The 14573-nt window shown below is 49.7% G+C and overlaps 1 protein-coding gene across 1 annotated transcript in view; it reads left to right on the forward strand.

The window, feature by feature from the left end:
- LOC115314361 overlaps window positions 1–4473 on the forward strand; it is a 56779-nt gene extending 52306 nt beyond the window's left edge. Inside the window, exons 12-13 of the mRNA XM_040210610.1 lie at window positions 1911–1988; window positions 4183–4473. Of these exons, the coding sequence (XP_040066544.1) occupies window positions 1911–1988; window positions 4183–4320 (216 nt within the window). The 3' untranslated portion in view covers window positions 4321–4473. The remainder of the gene's footprint in view (window positions 1–1910; window positions 1989–4182) is intronic.
- Window positions 4474–14573: the final 10100 nt, after the last annotated feature.

The following is a 14573-nucleotide window of genomic DNA, read 5'->3' on the forward strand; positions in this document are numbered from 1 at the left end:
ACCGTAGATCAAATGTTCACCCTGTATTTGCTATAAGAAGATAAGTGTAGGCCTCAAAAGACCCAAGTTTGAAGCGGGGTAGGGATATCATTGCTACCAGTGGCCATCACCAACTCGTTTGTTATGCCCGAATAGCATGGTCCGGTTCTGCTTGCGATTTTCAGTATTGACGTTGGCCATCTCAGCTACGGTCCACCCCTTTGCAGCCCGAGCGACGTTGCTACTGAAAATAGTGAGCAGAATCTCATCATGCGAGTCAGGCTTGAGCGCCCATTCTGCGGCGTCCACGCGGAAGGAATCGCCGCATGTCCCATTATTCACGTGACGTTTTGCGGTGTTAGGAGCCTCGTTCATTTCGCTAAGGCCGCTAAAGTAACGAGACATTGCCAGGAAGAAGTGCCATTAACAATTCCAACTCGAAAAAGAGCGCGGGGACTCACACCGACGCCGACAACATCGTTTTCCAATGGTCTTTTTACCGGCGACGGCAAGCTACTTGCCCACACTCCATCGCGCATGCGCGGCGCCGGTGGCATCCGCTAGGGGCGCTCCAGTCTGTTTGTAAGCATGAGTTGGTCTATAGGGAGCCGCAGCTGAGGGGGATGGACTAAACACACTGTTGTTTGCATTGGATATATACTGTGGCATGTTTTTTGGGGCAGGCTTTTAGGGGTTGACACATCGTCCAGTCCGGCCGATGTGCCAACGACAGAGTTCGGGAGAATGCCAGGGAGGTAAAAAACGCCGCACTCAATCCCTTTGTCTCGAGTTATCATCCTATTGCCGAACACGTCGCGACTTGTGCATGGTGTACTCCAGACTTTTACGCCACATCCTTACTAGCTTCGCACAGGTCGAGGTACGGACGGGAAATGTTGGAGGCCTTCAAAATGAGTCACAGCCCTACAGACATCGGTTCCCCCTCCCTAACCCTCTCCGCGGCCGACCTTGCCTTTCTTCGACCTGAAAATCATCCTTGACGTCCCTCTGTCTTTTTCACCAGTTCCTTAGGACCTTTCCGTTCCGCCCTTTTGCCATCTATGCTATTTCGGGTCTTCCCTTCTTTCCTCTTTCCCTCATAACGCGCCCTTTTCTCCCTCCCTTGGGAGAAAAGACCCCGTCCCGACGGAGTCGTCGAAGTGGTCAATAAGCGTTTGCTGCCAGTTGGGAAACGTCTTGTCCGTGATTGTCGTTTATGTTCGGCCCTTTATTTATTTTACCTTTACCAACACGCTCCCCATTCCAAGTAAACTATTGATCTCTGGCTCAAAGGTCTCACAAAGAAGAAATAAACAGTTTGTGCCAATCAGGGCGCTTGTCTATACTGTACTCCGTTGCAACTCAAGAAGGTAGGGCGAAGGAAAGGAAGGCCAGGGAGGAGGAAGCAGACGAAACGCTAAAGAGAGGAGAAGGTTTGCGCCTCTCCTCTCCAGCGTTCTGTCTACTTCCTCCTCCCCGGTCTTCCTTTCCCTCTCCCTACCTTCTTGAGTTGCAACGGACTATTGCATAGATTAGTATATATTAGGCATAAAAGACTACGCTGCAATAAAAATATTTTAGGTAATTACATTAATCCAGCGTTTTTGCCCAGGCCTTAGAACTTTACGTTTCTTGTTCACGTGTATGAACAAATTTTGAATGCTGTCAAATTTACTTTCTCAGACTAAGCCTTGAAACACAGGGAAAATAAAATAAGGAACAAGACGTCTTGTTCCTTATTTTATTTCCTTCTTGTCTCAGAATTTAGATTAAAAAGTTTCTTAACCAGCTCGCCTGCACACTTTCGTTTTATACATTTAATTTGTTTTGTGGCCAGGATAATGAATTAGAAGTCAACAAAATATGAACAGCTTTCAAATTTATGGGCCCGTTACGTGAAGTATTGTGCGTGCTCTTTTTGGCTTTTTTAGCTGACAGTAGCGTCACACTGCCAAGCGGAATGCAGCGACGGCACGTCTGAGCGCAGAGCAGATGATATTCTTTGCCTCGTAAGTATACTGAGTTCATATACAAAACATCTATTCAAAACACGTTAAAAATATTGGTTTCGCTTAATCGACGTCCGATTTTTCGCGCGAGTGCATTCTCCTAAGAATTCACCCCACTAGAAGAGTTTGAGTGGCGCGTTTCGTTTCACTACGATTTTTGGAATATACTTTGTGATGACCAATCGTGTAACTCCTTATATGTACTAAAGTCGCAGTCAAGGTGAGAACAGCAAAAAAGTCCTTCAGTATTTAAGCTTCCAGCACGAGCTTCCTACCTTCGACAATGCTTCAGCATCTCGTGCATCTCGAGAGCGCGTTCACGGCCAAAGCACAGGGGAGGGCACGGAGCGTGAGCTGGAGGTCGTGTGTTCGAAAGACACGCCCTGCCGTTCTCAATCTGTCAGTAACTATGATTTGATGATATGACTTGCTCAGCACAGACAAATCTCCTCACTCTATATAATCTATTTTATTACTATTTCATAGTCTGTTCTTGTTTCTGCCCAGTGCGTTTCACACATTAGTGTGGCTTGCAGTACGGTATCTACAATGGCAGTATAGAAGAAAATAGTATAGGGTTACTTTTTGCCAGGGCTTAAGAGAGGCTATACGTACTACTATTCTGTATGCACATTTTTACGGCTAGTTACTATTTTCATTATCTCCTAATATTCTATATATAGGAATCCCTTCGTGCCACTGTTTAGGGAACGCAACGCGTAATCTTCCTTTCACTCAGTGAAGAACCAATTTAAGCCCAAATGTTATTATTGTAACAACAATTTGTATTTGATAACACAATTTCTGATAGCAAAAAAAAAAATATATAAACCCCGCGGTGTATTCGCACAGTTATATATAATCTAAATATTTATAAGTCATCGGCTCAGCGTGCGATCTCCCCAGCCGAACACGCGCATGTTCGTCGCTTTGCAAAGCGAACAAATAATGCGCCATGAGCACGAACATTAAAAATAGAACCGGCCAGTATCCCTTTTTGAAAAGGACTATATTACGGTGCTTGTAACGCGTCTCTGACTGCTCTGTTTAGCCTCCTCTTCCGCCCATGCAACCAGGGGTTTCCCCAGGAAATAAAATGAGGGGGGGGGGGGGTCTAAATTTTTCAGGGGGGGGGGGGGGGGGGGGCATTGGGAATAGAGGAGTCGTTGCGAATTAAGGGGGTGCCTTCAGAAAAACAAAGGGGGTGTGTAGGGAAATCACTGCATGCAACGAAAGTGGCGCCGAAGTGGCAACAGGTGACATCACCAATGCCGGAATGCCATGTCGGATGTCGTGATCCTGGCGGTTGGGCGTAGAAGTTCTTGTCAAGAGCACGAGGAAACGCGAGTGTCGCTGTCATTTTGGCGTTCAACCTCCTGACTGCCAAGCTTCCGTAGACGGTCAAGCAGAAGAGTGACCCGCAGCAGAATAGACGTCTGCCACTTCTTCCCCCGCTGCCGTGACACCGCCAGGATCGCGGCCGGCGACAGCGTGACAGTTGTATGACGTCATCAGGCGGGAATCGAAGGACCATTCTTTTGGACACGGTAAACACACCAGTCGGAAACGCGTTCCAGGCACCATAGATATAGTCTGTACTAACTTAAAAAGATGATAAAAAAAAGACAAATTAGGTGCAGTCCTAAATAATTTTGCACCGATAGAAATTAAAAAGCGCGTTTGTCTTAATGGCTTTTGCGTCTGGGGCATACTTAAATGTGGCTCACGTTATTTTTTCATACACCTTTTGTTTTGCACTCATTTATCGTGTTTTATCGCTAGCTCCAAGTCATGATCTGCACTATTCGGCTTTGAAAATTTTGGCTCCCATCTTTGTGCGCCCACTTGTCTGTGCGTTCTGTGAACCTCATGTAAAGTGCAAGTTCGTCTGCTTCTTGCACAGGGGTTGCGAAGATGTCAGAACGACGAGGTCTTATTGGCTGATAGAAACAAAATAATGGGTAGACCTTTAGCATTTAGGTCTACCCACTATCCTTTCAATCAAAGCCAATCAGAGCTCGGCGTCGTTCTGACGTCACCCCACCCAAAAACCAGACGGCTTGCTCTCCGCATTTGCTTATTTCCGTCAAATGCTTGCTTTTAATTATATTATTACTTAGCGTAAGCACGTATGTTAAATGCTTGCTTTATTTGATATGGGCGTTGATTTCGCAATAATATCTTTTCCTTCCAGTGGCACTACCGTCGACATGAACATCTTGATATATTTAGGATTGGATTTTGCTACTGTGGAATCTGCGAGCCTCGTGATAATTACGTTGTTTTAGTAGACAGCAAAAACCCGCCCGTAAAGAACAAGGATCACTTATAGAATCGTGCTAATCTGGCGCTGAAACGAAAAACAAAAGGCCTATAATTTTATTATACGCCTGTGAAATACGTTTCAAAATTATCTGGCGAATATACGTGGATTTATTTACTAATAAAACTTAATCTGATTACTGTAATAAAGCGCAAAACATGTGTACATTTGGCTTATTACTAATTGGAAGCCTTATTACTTTGTGTCCTAACGAGTAGCGTAATATATCGGACATGAATCCCATTTGCTTGCTTTGCATTGAACAGTGAAAAAAAAGAAGGAAGCCGATTCTGTCTGATCACCAGTTGCGTAAACCTACCGCCATTAATCTCAACAGCATTGGACTTGCGACATCGGTTGAGTAATATTTGCTTGCACATCATATTGTTTTTTTAATTGTAGTCCATACCTGCTTCTACGTGTCATGGTCAGGCTAAAACCAGTCTTATGCAGTATGTTGTGCCAGTCGGCATTCCTCCCCCCTCCCTTCGATGAGTCTGAAGTAATGAAGTCACAACTCCTCGGCCCCCAGTATTCCTTACCTTTCTATACTTCTTAAATCTCGCCTTTTTTGTTTTGTTTATGTGGGCCATGGGTTTTATCTAAAATTCCTTGTTTCCGGAGGTTCTTTTTTAGTTCGGAGGTTATTTTTTCAGTTTATTTTTCTCGGGAAGTCCGGGGTTTATCAGAGTTTAATTTGTTAGATTCCCAATTCTCCGAAATTTGGAAATTAATTCTACTCACTCCTTATATATCAAAATAGAAAAAACAATATCAGGACAAAAACGTGCACTTAATTACTAAAAAGAAAAATCACCGGTATCGAAAGACATTTAAGCAGGTGCATATGGCATGGCGCCTTTGCGATTGACAGTACTAACTGTACCATGACAAGTCTTGAATACATTTGTTATTTCAATAAACGTCGCTGCTTTAAAATAGCCAAACACACATAAAACATTGAGCTGCCCTCCCTATCCTAGGAAATCTACAGGTTCTCACCTTCCACCGTTAAAAAAACACAACCCCTCTTCCTCCAAGGAGCACGAATAGTGTCGTTCAAACTGAAAACTGGAACAGTGGCTTTTGTCGGCGTCCAGCCGTACATTGACCGGTTGTACCGAACAAAACGTTACGGAATACTTCATTTTGTATGTAATCCGAGATAAAATAAAATGAAGAAACAAAAACTGAACTGGCTTTTACTTAGAACTACTAGACCGTCTTTGTTGCTTTTTATTTAGCCATGTTGACCTTGACATTCGGAGTTTTTCGGATAAATCTGAATTGCCGAAACTTTTACCGGGGAGAGCTTTTCAGACGTTATCGGATTTATTCGAAAGCACGGAGCCCTAGTCATATGATATTGTCACGAATGACAAGTGATGGGGCGACGGAAACTGAGGCAAACTAAACGTTGATGAGGCGGACTTGTGGTCAAAACAAGAAGGAAACAGAAGAAAACAATTGAGCGCCGCGGGGGTCGATAGCGGCGTAACAGCAGGATCGATCGCTGAGGCGAGACTGACTCCGGCTCGCCACGCGGAGCGCCTTTTGTACCCGCGTGTGTCTCTTGAACATTCAGCTAAGAACATTCGGCACGTAGAATATTTGGAACTCGATCAGACGAGAATGTTCTCGAACTTACGAGAACGCCAAGTTGAAATAATAAATAAAGATGCTGTCCGCTAACTGGAATTGAACCTAGACCGTTCGCGCGACAGTCAAGCACGACGCACGTGGCATTACTCCCCTCTTTAAAGCGCAACGTTTCGATGCGACGTGCTGGGAAACAAAACAGCAAACAAACAAAAATAATGGCGAACTACGTGTACCTGTACAGCACAATCCTATCGAGCGTGTTACGAAACACAATTCACAGTCCTACGGATCGTAGTACGGCTTGACGCGTATGACGTGGATGACTTCCAGTCGTAAATGGGCGGCGTGATGAAGTCTGTGTTCCGTCGGGCATCACCTCGAAGTTCAGATCCCCGATTCAACGAAGCACTTTGTGGGGTCCGAAGTAGCGCTTCGAGTTTCTCGCTAAGACCTCGGCGGCGAATCGGTGTCCACACCCGCACCCTGTCTCCGGGCTGGAAGTGGATGTCCCGACGACGAAGGTTGTAGCGGCCAGTGTCGACACATTCTTGGGCTGTAATCCGAAGTCTGACGAGCTGACGGACTTCTGCCCGTTGGGCAACTACCTTGGCGTCGCCGCTTCCGTCGACAGCCGGTTCGTGTGGTAACATCGCGTCCAGCATTGTCGTTACCTTGCGACCATGCACCAGATGAAAGGGTTTTACCTCGGTGGTCTCTTGTACGGCCGTGTTGTAGGCAAATGTGACATACGGCCTCGTCCCATGTCTTGCGCTCCACGTCGACGTACATGGAGATCATGTCGGCGATTGCCTTGTTGAGTCTCTCCGTCAGCCCATTGGTCTGCGGGTGGTGCGCAGTGGTGGTGGTACGATGGCTGGTGTGGCTGAGACGAAGGATTTCTGGCGTCAGTTGGGCCATGATTGATAATCCTCGGTCGGAGATCAGAACTTTGGGAGCGTCGTGCCGGAGGACGATGGACTCGATGAAAAACTTGGCGACTTCCACAGCAGTCCGTGAAAGAAGGGCTTTCATTTCGGCGTATCGCGTGAGACAATCTGTAGCCACGATTATCCATTTGTTTCCTTGCCGCGATGGTGCGAAAGGACTAAGTAGATCCATTCCGATCTGCTGGAACGGTGCTGTCGGGAGAGCAATCGGCTGCAATAGACCTACCGGCTTCGTCGGTGGCTTCTTGCGTCGCTGGCGCTCGTGGCACGATCGTGTGTAGTGGTGAACGGTCTTCGGGAGCTTGGGCCAGTAATACCTTTCACGAATTCGGGCTAGCGTACGGCTGTAACCAAGGTGTCCGGGCGTCGGGTCGTCGTGGCAGGCTTGGAAGATCTACTCTCTAAGGTCAGTAGGGATTAACAGCAGCCATGGCGAGCTGTTCTTTTCAAAGTTCTCCTTGTAAAGTACACCTTGTCGGAGGACGAAGGTCTGCAGGACTCTCGAGAAAACATGGCAGATAGTACCCCTTCGTCCTTCGAGGTGCTCGATTAGCGCGCGCAACTCAGGATCGTCCCTTTGACGTCGTGCCATGTCGTCGGTGTTCACTGCGCCTAGGAAGCCTCGTCGTCATCGTCGTCGCTGCTACCGGGAGATGTCTTGACAGGGGCTCTGGACAGGCAGTCAGCGTCGCTGTGCTTGCGGCCTGACTTGTAGATCACAGTCATCTTAAACTCCTGCAGTCGGAGGCTCCATCGAGCGAGGCGTACTGAAGGGTCCTTTAGGTTCGCCAGCCAGCAGAGCGAGTGGTGGTCCGTGACAACGCGGAACGATCTCGCGTACAAGTACGGGCAAAACTTCGTGGTTGCCCAGACGACCGCAAGATATTCCTTTTCAGTCGTGGAGTAATTTATCTTCGCTTTGGACAGTGTCCGACTTGTCTAGGAGATGACTCGCTCGGTGCCTTTTTGCACTTGAACCAGTACCGCGCCAAGTCCTGCGTTACTTGCGTCCGTATGAATCTCGGTTTCCGCATCTTGATCGAAGTGTCCAAGCACCGGAGGAGTCTGGAGTCGTCATTTCAGCTCGTCGAAAGCCTGCTGCTGCTCCTAGGCCCATTCGAACTTTGGGCATCCTTAGTGAGGTTTGTGAGAGGTGCGGAATTCTTGCGCAATCACGAACGAAGCGCCGATAGTACGCACACAGTCGAAGGAATCTTCGCACGGCCTTCTTGTCTGTGGGTGCTGCAAATGCCGTGACGGCGCGAGTCTTCTCGGGATCAGAGCGGACGCCTTTGTTACTAACCACGTGGCCTAGGAACTTCAGTGCGTCATAGGCGAACCGACACTTCGATGGCTTTAGAGTGAGCCCGGTGGTCTGTATGGCCTGGAGAAGAGCTCGGAGTCGTCACAAGTGCTCGTCGAAGTTTCTTGAAAACACAACGACGTCGTCAAGGTAGACAAGACAGCTCTGCCACTTCCGCCGAGCCAGTACTGTGTTCATGACACGCTGGAAAGTCTGGCGCCGTGCATAGTCCAAAAGGCATCACCTTGAACTCGTACAGTCCGTCTGCCGTGATGGAAGCTGTCTTTTCTCGATCCCGCTCATCGACTTCGATCTGCCAGTAGCCGCTCTTCAGGTCCATCGACGAAAAATATCGAATGGCGCAGCCGATCTAGCGTGTCGTGTATGCGGGGAAGTGGGTAGACGTCTCTCTGCGTCACCGCGTTCAGCTGTCGGTAGTCGACGTAAAACCTAAGCGTTCCGTCCTTCTTAACCAGTACGACCGGAGAAGCCCATGGACTGCTGGAAGGCTGGATTATGTCGTCGTTCAGCATTTCTTTCACTTGCTCCTGGATGACCTCCTTTTTTTTCTACGGAGACTTGGTACGGCGATCGATGCACAGGAAGTGGGTCTTCCTCGGTAACAATGCGATGCCTCGCAACGGTAGTTTCGCGCACCTTCGAAGACGTCGCACAGCAGTCGCTGTATTCGGCGAGGAGATCACTCAGCTGCCGTCGTTTTGGGCCGGGAAGCTTGGGGCAATGTCGAGCTGCGCTGGCGACAAAAAGTCTTGCTGAGGCGGTGATGATTCTTCGGTAATCGCGGCGACTTCGGCGGAGTTTCAGAGTTCCTCTACATGGCCCACAGCTGCGCCTTTGTAAGGTGTTGCGTTTCTTCTCGAAAATTCGTCACGAGGACCACAGTGCAACCCTCCTGAAGTTCAGCTACTCCTCTTGCGATGCCTATTCCTTTTCCCAGGAGCAATTGAAGGTTACCTTCCAGAACAACTTCCCCGGAGGTAACTGTATCTGTCACTACGGGTACGACAACACTTGATCGCGGCGGCAGATTGACGTGGTCGGCAGCGACTCGGACGGTGGCTGACGCAGTTTGGAGTTTTTTTGAAGGCAGAACAGGTGTCCGCAGCGTCAATCGTTTTTTTTTAAGGTCGATGACGGAGCCGTATTCACACAGAAAGTCCATGCCGAGAATGACGTCTCTGGAACTGTCTTGTAGAGCAGCGAATTTCACAGGACACGTCTCGCCGTGAATTTCGACGCGAGCAGTGCACTTTCCGATACTCGTGAATAGGTGTTTTCAGCGGTTCGTACCTGCGGTCCATCCCACGGCGTCATGACTTTTCGAAGCCGGCGAGAGAGCCTCCCACTCAAGACTGAGTAGTCTGCACCGGTGTCAACGAGTGCCGATGCGTCGTGGCCGTCGATAACAACGTTTAAGATTTTGGGCACCGTTGCCGGAGTGTAGTTGCGAGGCGTGACGTCGGAAAAGTGGGAGCCCTCCGGCGTTTGTGGAAGCTCTTTACGTCGTCCGTCCTTGGCAACGTCACCTCCGGGAGTTGCCGCGGTTAGTTTTCCCGGCGGGACAAGGGCGACAGGCTCTCACGACGTGGTCGGTGCATCGGAGAAACCGGACGTCGTGGTGACGGCGACCGAGAACCACGGTGAGGTGCAGGCGGGGGGGTCTGAGGTCGTCAAAAGTACTCCTCAATCTTTTGTGGTCGCTCACCGTAACGTAGGCTTGAAACGTTCAAGTGGAGGCCGCGCAGCCCCATTTGCCGGTAGGGGCAACGGCGGTAGATGTGGTCGGCCTCCTCGCAGTGGTAGCACAACGGGCGTCAAATCGGTCGTCCTCCACACGTGGGTCTTCCTTGGCGAGGGTTGCTCCGGGCGGACGTATTGAACTTGTCCTTTATTTGAAGCCGGGCGTTCAGCAGTTGGAAGAATCTTCTTAAGCTCCCCCCGGACGACGTCGCGGATGAAGTCGCGAAGGCCGGGGATGCTAGGGCTGATGTCGTAGCCCGATGCACAAGCAGCAGCGACCCTCGAGTGCCGATGGTAGCTGCTGGCTCTTGCGAGGAGGGCACGTTCCATGTTCGTGGCCTCCGTGACGAAATCTTCGACGGTGAATGGGAGGTTGCGAACAAGACCGCCGAAGATGTCATTCTTTACACCTCGCATTAGGATCCGCAGCTTCTTTTCGTCGGTGGCTCGAGGGTCGACGCGAGCGACCAGGCGCAAAACATCCTCGAAGAAACTGGTGAGAGTCTCGTTTGCGCCCTGGGCCCTTATTCGAAGAAGGTCTTCGGCCCTCTCCCGTTGATATTGGTTTGCAAATGTCCGCCTCAGCGCATCCTTGCATGCGGTCCACGAGATCAAGGAAGTCTCGCGAGTCTCAAACCAGTGCCTGGCCGTCCCTTCGAGCGCGATGTAAAGACTCTGCAGGCGCTGTTCGTCTGCCCATCGGTTGTGCTGGGCCACTCGCTCGTACTGCTGTAGTCTGTACTCGATGTCTTGAAAAGGCTCACCGTGGAAGGACGCGGGCGTACGGGCAGCGACGGGTAGGACAACGACGGTGGAGTGATCATCGCCGCGGTCTTCTTTTTTGATTTCTGTGGCAGAGGTCAGAATTCGGGTGCAGGCCTTGGTTACGCCGACTTACCGGGCCTTGGTTTGGTCTTCTGCGAAGGGTAGCCTCCCGGGGCTGAGCACGTCACTTGGCTGGCGTGTTTTCGGAGGGGTATGGTTCACGGGCATAGAATGCAAATACCCAGCACCTTCACCAAAATGTCACGAATGACAAGTGATGGGGCGACGAAAACTGAAGGAAACTAAACGTTTAATGAGGCGAACTTGTGCCCAAAACAAGAAGGAAAAGACGAAAACTACTGAGCGCCGCGGGCTTCGATAGCGGTGTAACAGCAGGATCGAACGCTGGGGCGAGACTGACTCCCGCTCACCACGCGGAGCACCTTTTGTACCCGCGTGTGTCTCTGGAACATTCAGCCTAGAACATTCGGCGCGTAGAATGTTTGTAACTCGATAGGACGATAATGTTCTCGAACTTACTAGAATGCCAAGTTGAAATAATAAATAAAGATGCAATCCGCTAACTGAAATCAAACCTAGACTGTTCGCCCGACAGTCAAGCACGGTTATCATTCGGCCACGCATGTGCTTGCTCAAGCGACGCCCGTGGGAATATCACACACAAGCATATAACACTTACTCCCTTTCACGTCCACCCATCTGCCCTGAGTACCCTAGCGTCTGTTTTACTTCACAAGGTTAATTGATTACGAAAGCGTCCTGACGTCTATCTTTTGTTGTTTTTTGGCTATGGTGAGCAGCCAACTGTGTGTGCACCAGCGGCCTAAGCTATAACTGAACTGCACAAGTCCAAGCCTAATATTTTCAATTAAATCTCAATAAAGACGCACGGTTCTACTGAGATTCCAGAATGTTGCAGGACATGCCAATGACACGCTAAAGATACGATTTGGCTCTGGTGAACCGGTATTCAGTATACTGAACTGAAATTCCATAATAACGTAATCCCGTAGGCTTAGACGAACCACCCTATTGAAAATAATTCCCAAGGGCCCATCAGCCTTGAAGGATTATGGGACCTCACAGGCCTTCAAAGTCCTTCAGAAATACCCCACAGAAAAACCCTTCAGGGACACCCCATAGAAGAACCCTTTAGCCCCACAGCCCTTGAACTCGTTAGACCCTTTAGCCCATAAACCCTTTAGACGCCCGAATGACTGTGAACCATAGAAAAAATGCAGTTCAAAACATTATCAAAAATTTATTGCAGACATTTAATTTTACATGCATAAACTCAAAAAGGCGATGAAAAGCAATGTTTGTTCAAACCCGGCGCAAGGAGCTGTAGTCGAAAGAGATCACATCAAATTGGGACAACTGACTTCTTTATCACAAAGAAAAATATCTTTCAAAGTACACACAATGCCGTGGGGCGTATTTCTAGTGTACAGTAGTTCAGCTAATTAAACAGAGCAGGTGCACCCCAATGACACATACACAGTCTCAGTAACCACGCTTAGCGAAAACTACGAAATCGCAAGCAGCACCCGCCACCGTTGAGAAATCCTGAGCATAGTCACGGTTTCGTCCATGATGACGTCGCGCCGGCGTCTTCGGCGTATTTTTCGCTCGCTGGATGCTTGTGAAGCCGGACGGACGAAGAGGCGCAAGGAACAAGGCCGGGCAGCGGCCGTCATACACCGTCTCAGGACCCACAGTGCCATAATCCCGGTGCGCAGGCACAACATGCGGTAAGACGCTGACCCCGACTGCCAGGCTTTGCAGCGAGTAAGCCGACACCGGCCATTATCTCCTTGAATGCGCTGAACCAGCGCTGGCTGTACAAGATGGCGCTCGAGCGATGTTGAAGACTTCCAACGCCGAACTGTGGTTCACCTGCGTAACCACGGAAGAAACTGCACGGATCAAAATAGACCAAGGGGCGAGCGCTGAAAGCCATGCTTACCTTCCTGGAGGAAATTGGACCGCATCCGCGGCGGCGGCGGCGCTGACAAGCTAACCACCCACGTGCGGGAGAAAATGGCTATACTGGCTTTCCGACTTACAACTCTCTACCGCCGACCACTGGAGATGCGTCCTTGCCCCCACTCCCTATCGCCATGCGGAGAGAGGAGTAGTGTGGGTTGCTTTTTGGGGACCGCCCCCCGTGGAGGAACCGGCTCCCGGAACGAGTCGCTGCCGCGTCCCTGGGAAACGCACTTTTCTCGCTTGTTCTTCTGTTTATTATACATTGTTGCAAGGATCTCGCCTCGAGCGGACAAGATTGCGTTCGCCTCAAAACGCTGCTCGGCCAACACCACTCGGCCGGCGGTGGCCCTCAGTGGTCTCCTTGGTGACCGAACACCCTTGAAGTGACAGACGGATCCAGAGCCCATTCGTATTTGATAGAAGTGCAGTAATATAAAAATCTGACCGTACACACATACGATCGGCGTTTTCCGATACTTAATTTTTTCCCCGTCGGGAACGATGAACAGCTTTGTTCTAATTCCGCGAAATATCTTTTCTCCACCTAAGCCGTGGCCCCAGAGACGTCCGAAGAAGCCCGAAGGTTTACCCGAGCCTATTAAAGAAGTTCTTGACAGGCTTTCAGACATTTCAAGGCATTGTAAAGGGCACTTCAGACATTTCAGGAGAGCCTCTGGCGGGGCCAACGAACCCACCAGGAAATATCGGTGTCCCCTTTAAACATCTCAGGAATTCCTGAGGTCCCCTTCACACCCTTTAAACAATTCCTAAAGTCCTCTCAGAGTGTTTTTCAATAGGGCATCCTCGTTTTTAACTGGGCGCCACTAAACACTTCTGCACTCTATTTAAACCGAGTAAGTTCTTGAACCTTACCAAAAGGCTCAGCGGCTTTCCTCACAGTTTCGTCAGGGGCGTAGAAAACAATCAAATGCAGATTCATGCGAACGTCTCTATTGTCCGGATCCACGATGAGGCACAGCTTGTCCTTGACGTACAGCTCTTTGGCGTCGACCAGACGCTTTCTAGCTTCCGCCCTCTTCATCGAGGTCATCCCCAAGTGATTCATCTGGTACTCTCCGAGAGCTTTGATGTCACCCATCACAGTTAGATGTTGGGACACACCCATGAAAAGGCAGCGTGCACTTGGATGCCGTGACTGAAGCCAATGCGGAGCGCAATTTCGTCTGCTTCTTTTGTATGGGTTGTGGGGACCTCAGAACGCCGAACTCGGATTGACTCTGACTGAAGGATAGTGGGTAGATCTCAAGTTAAGCTGTCTCGAGGTCTATCCACTACCCTTCAACTAGAGCTAATCAGAGCTCAGCGTTCTGACGTCAGCACAACCCCTGCAAAAGAAGTAGACGAACTTGCGCTCTGCATACCACCTGTACTGGCATTCTCATCAAGAACCGCAGTAAAAAAAGTGACAGCCGTTTACAACTCCCTGTAATGCCGAATTAGAGCGCAGCTCTTGAGGAGGTGGAGGGAAGGGTACTGGGGGGGGGGGGGGTTCAACTGACCAGGGGGGGGGGGGTCACGTGACCCCCCCAATGCCGATGATGTCATCACTGACGTCACTGATGACGTCATCAGTGACGATGACGATGCGGATACCGATGACGTCATTAGTGACGTCACTGATGACTTCACCAGTGATGATGACGATGACGATGCGGATGCCGGTGACGACATCAGTGACGTCACTGATGACGTCATCAGTGATGATGACGATGACGATGCAGATGTCAGTAACGTCATCAGTGACGTCACTGATGATGTCATCAGTGATGATGACGATGACGGTGCGGATGCCGGTGACGTCATCAGTGATGATGACGATGACGATGTGGATGCCGGTGACGTCATCAGTGACG

Source organism: Ixodes scapularis, unplaced genomic scaffold (genome assembly GCF_016920785.2).
Source record: "Ixodes scapularis isolate PalLabHiFi unplaced genomic scaffold, ASM1692078v2 PGA_scaffold1__304_contigs__length_218370807, whole genome shotgun sequence".
Lineage (NCBI taxonomy): Eukaryota > Metazoa > Arthropoda > Arachnida > Ixodida > Ixodidae > Ixodes > Ixodes scapularis.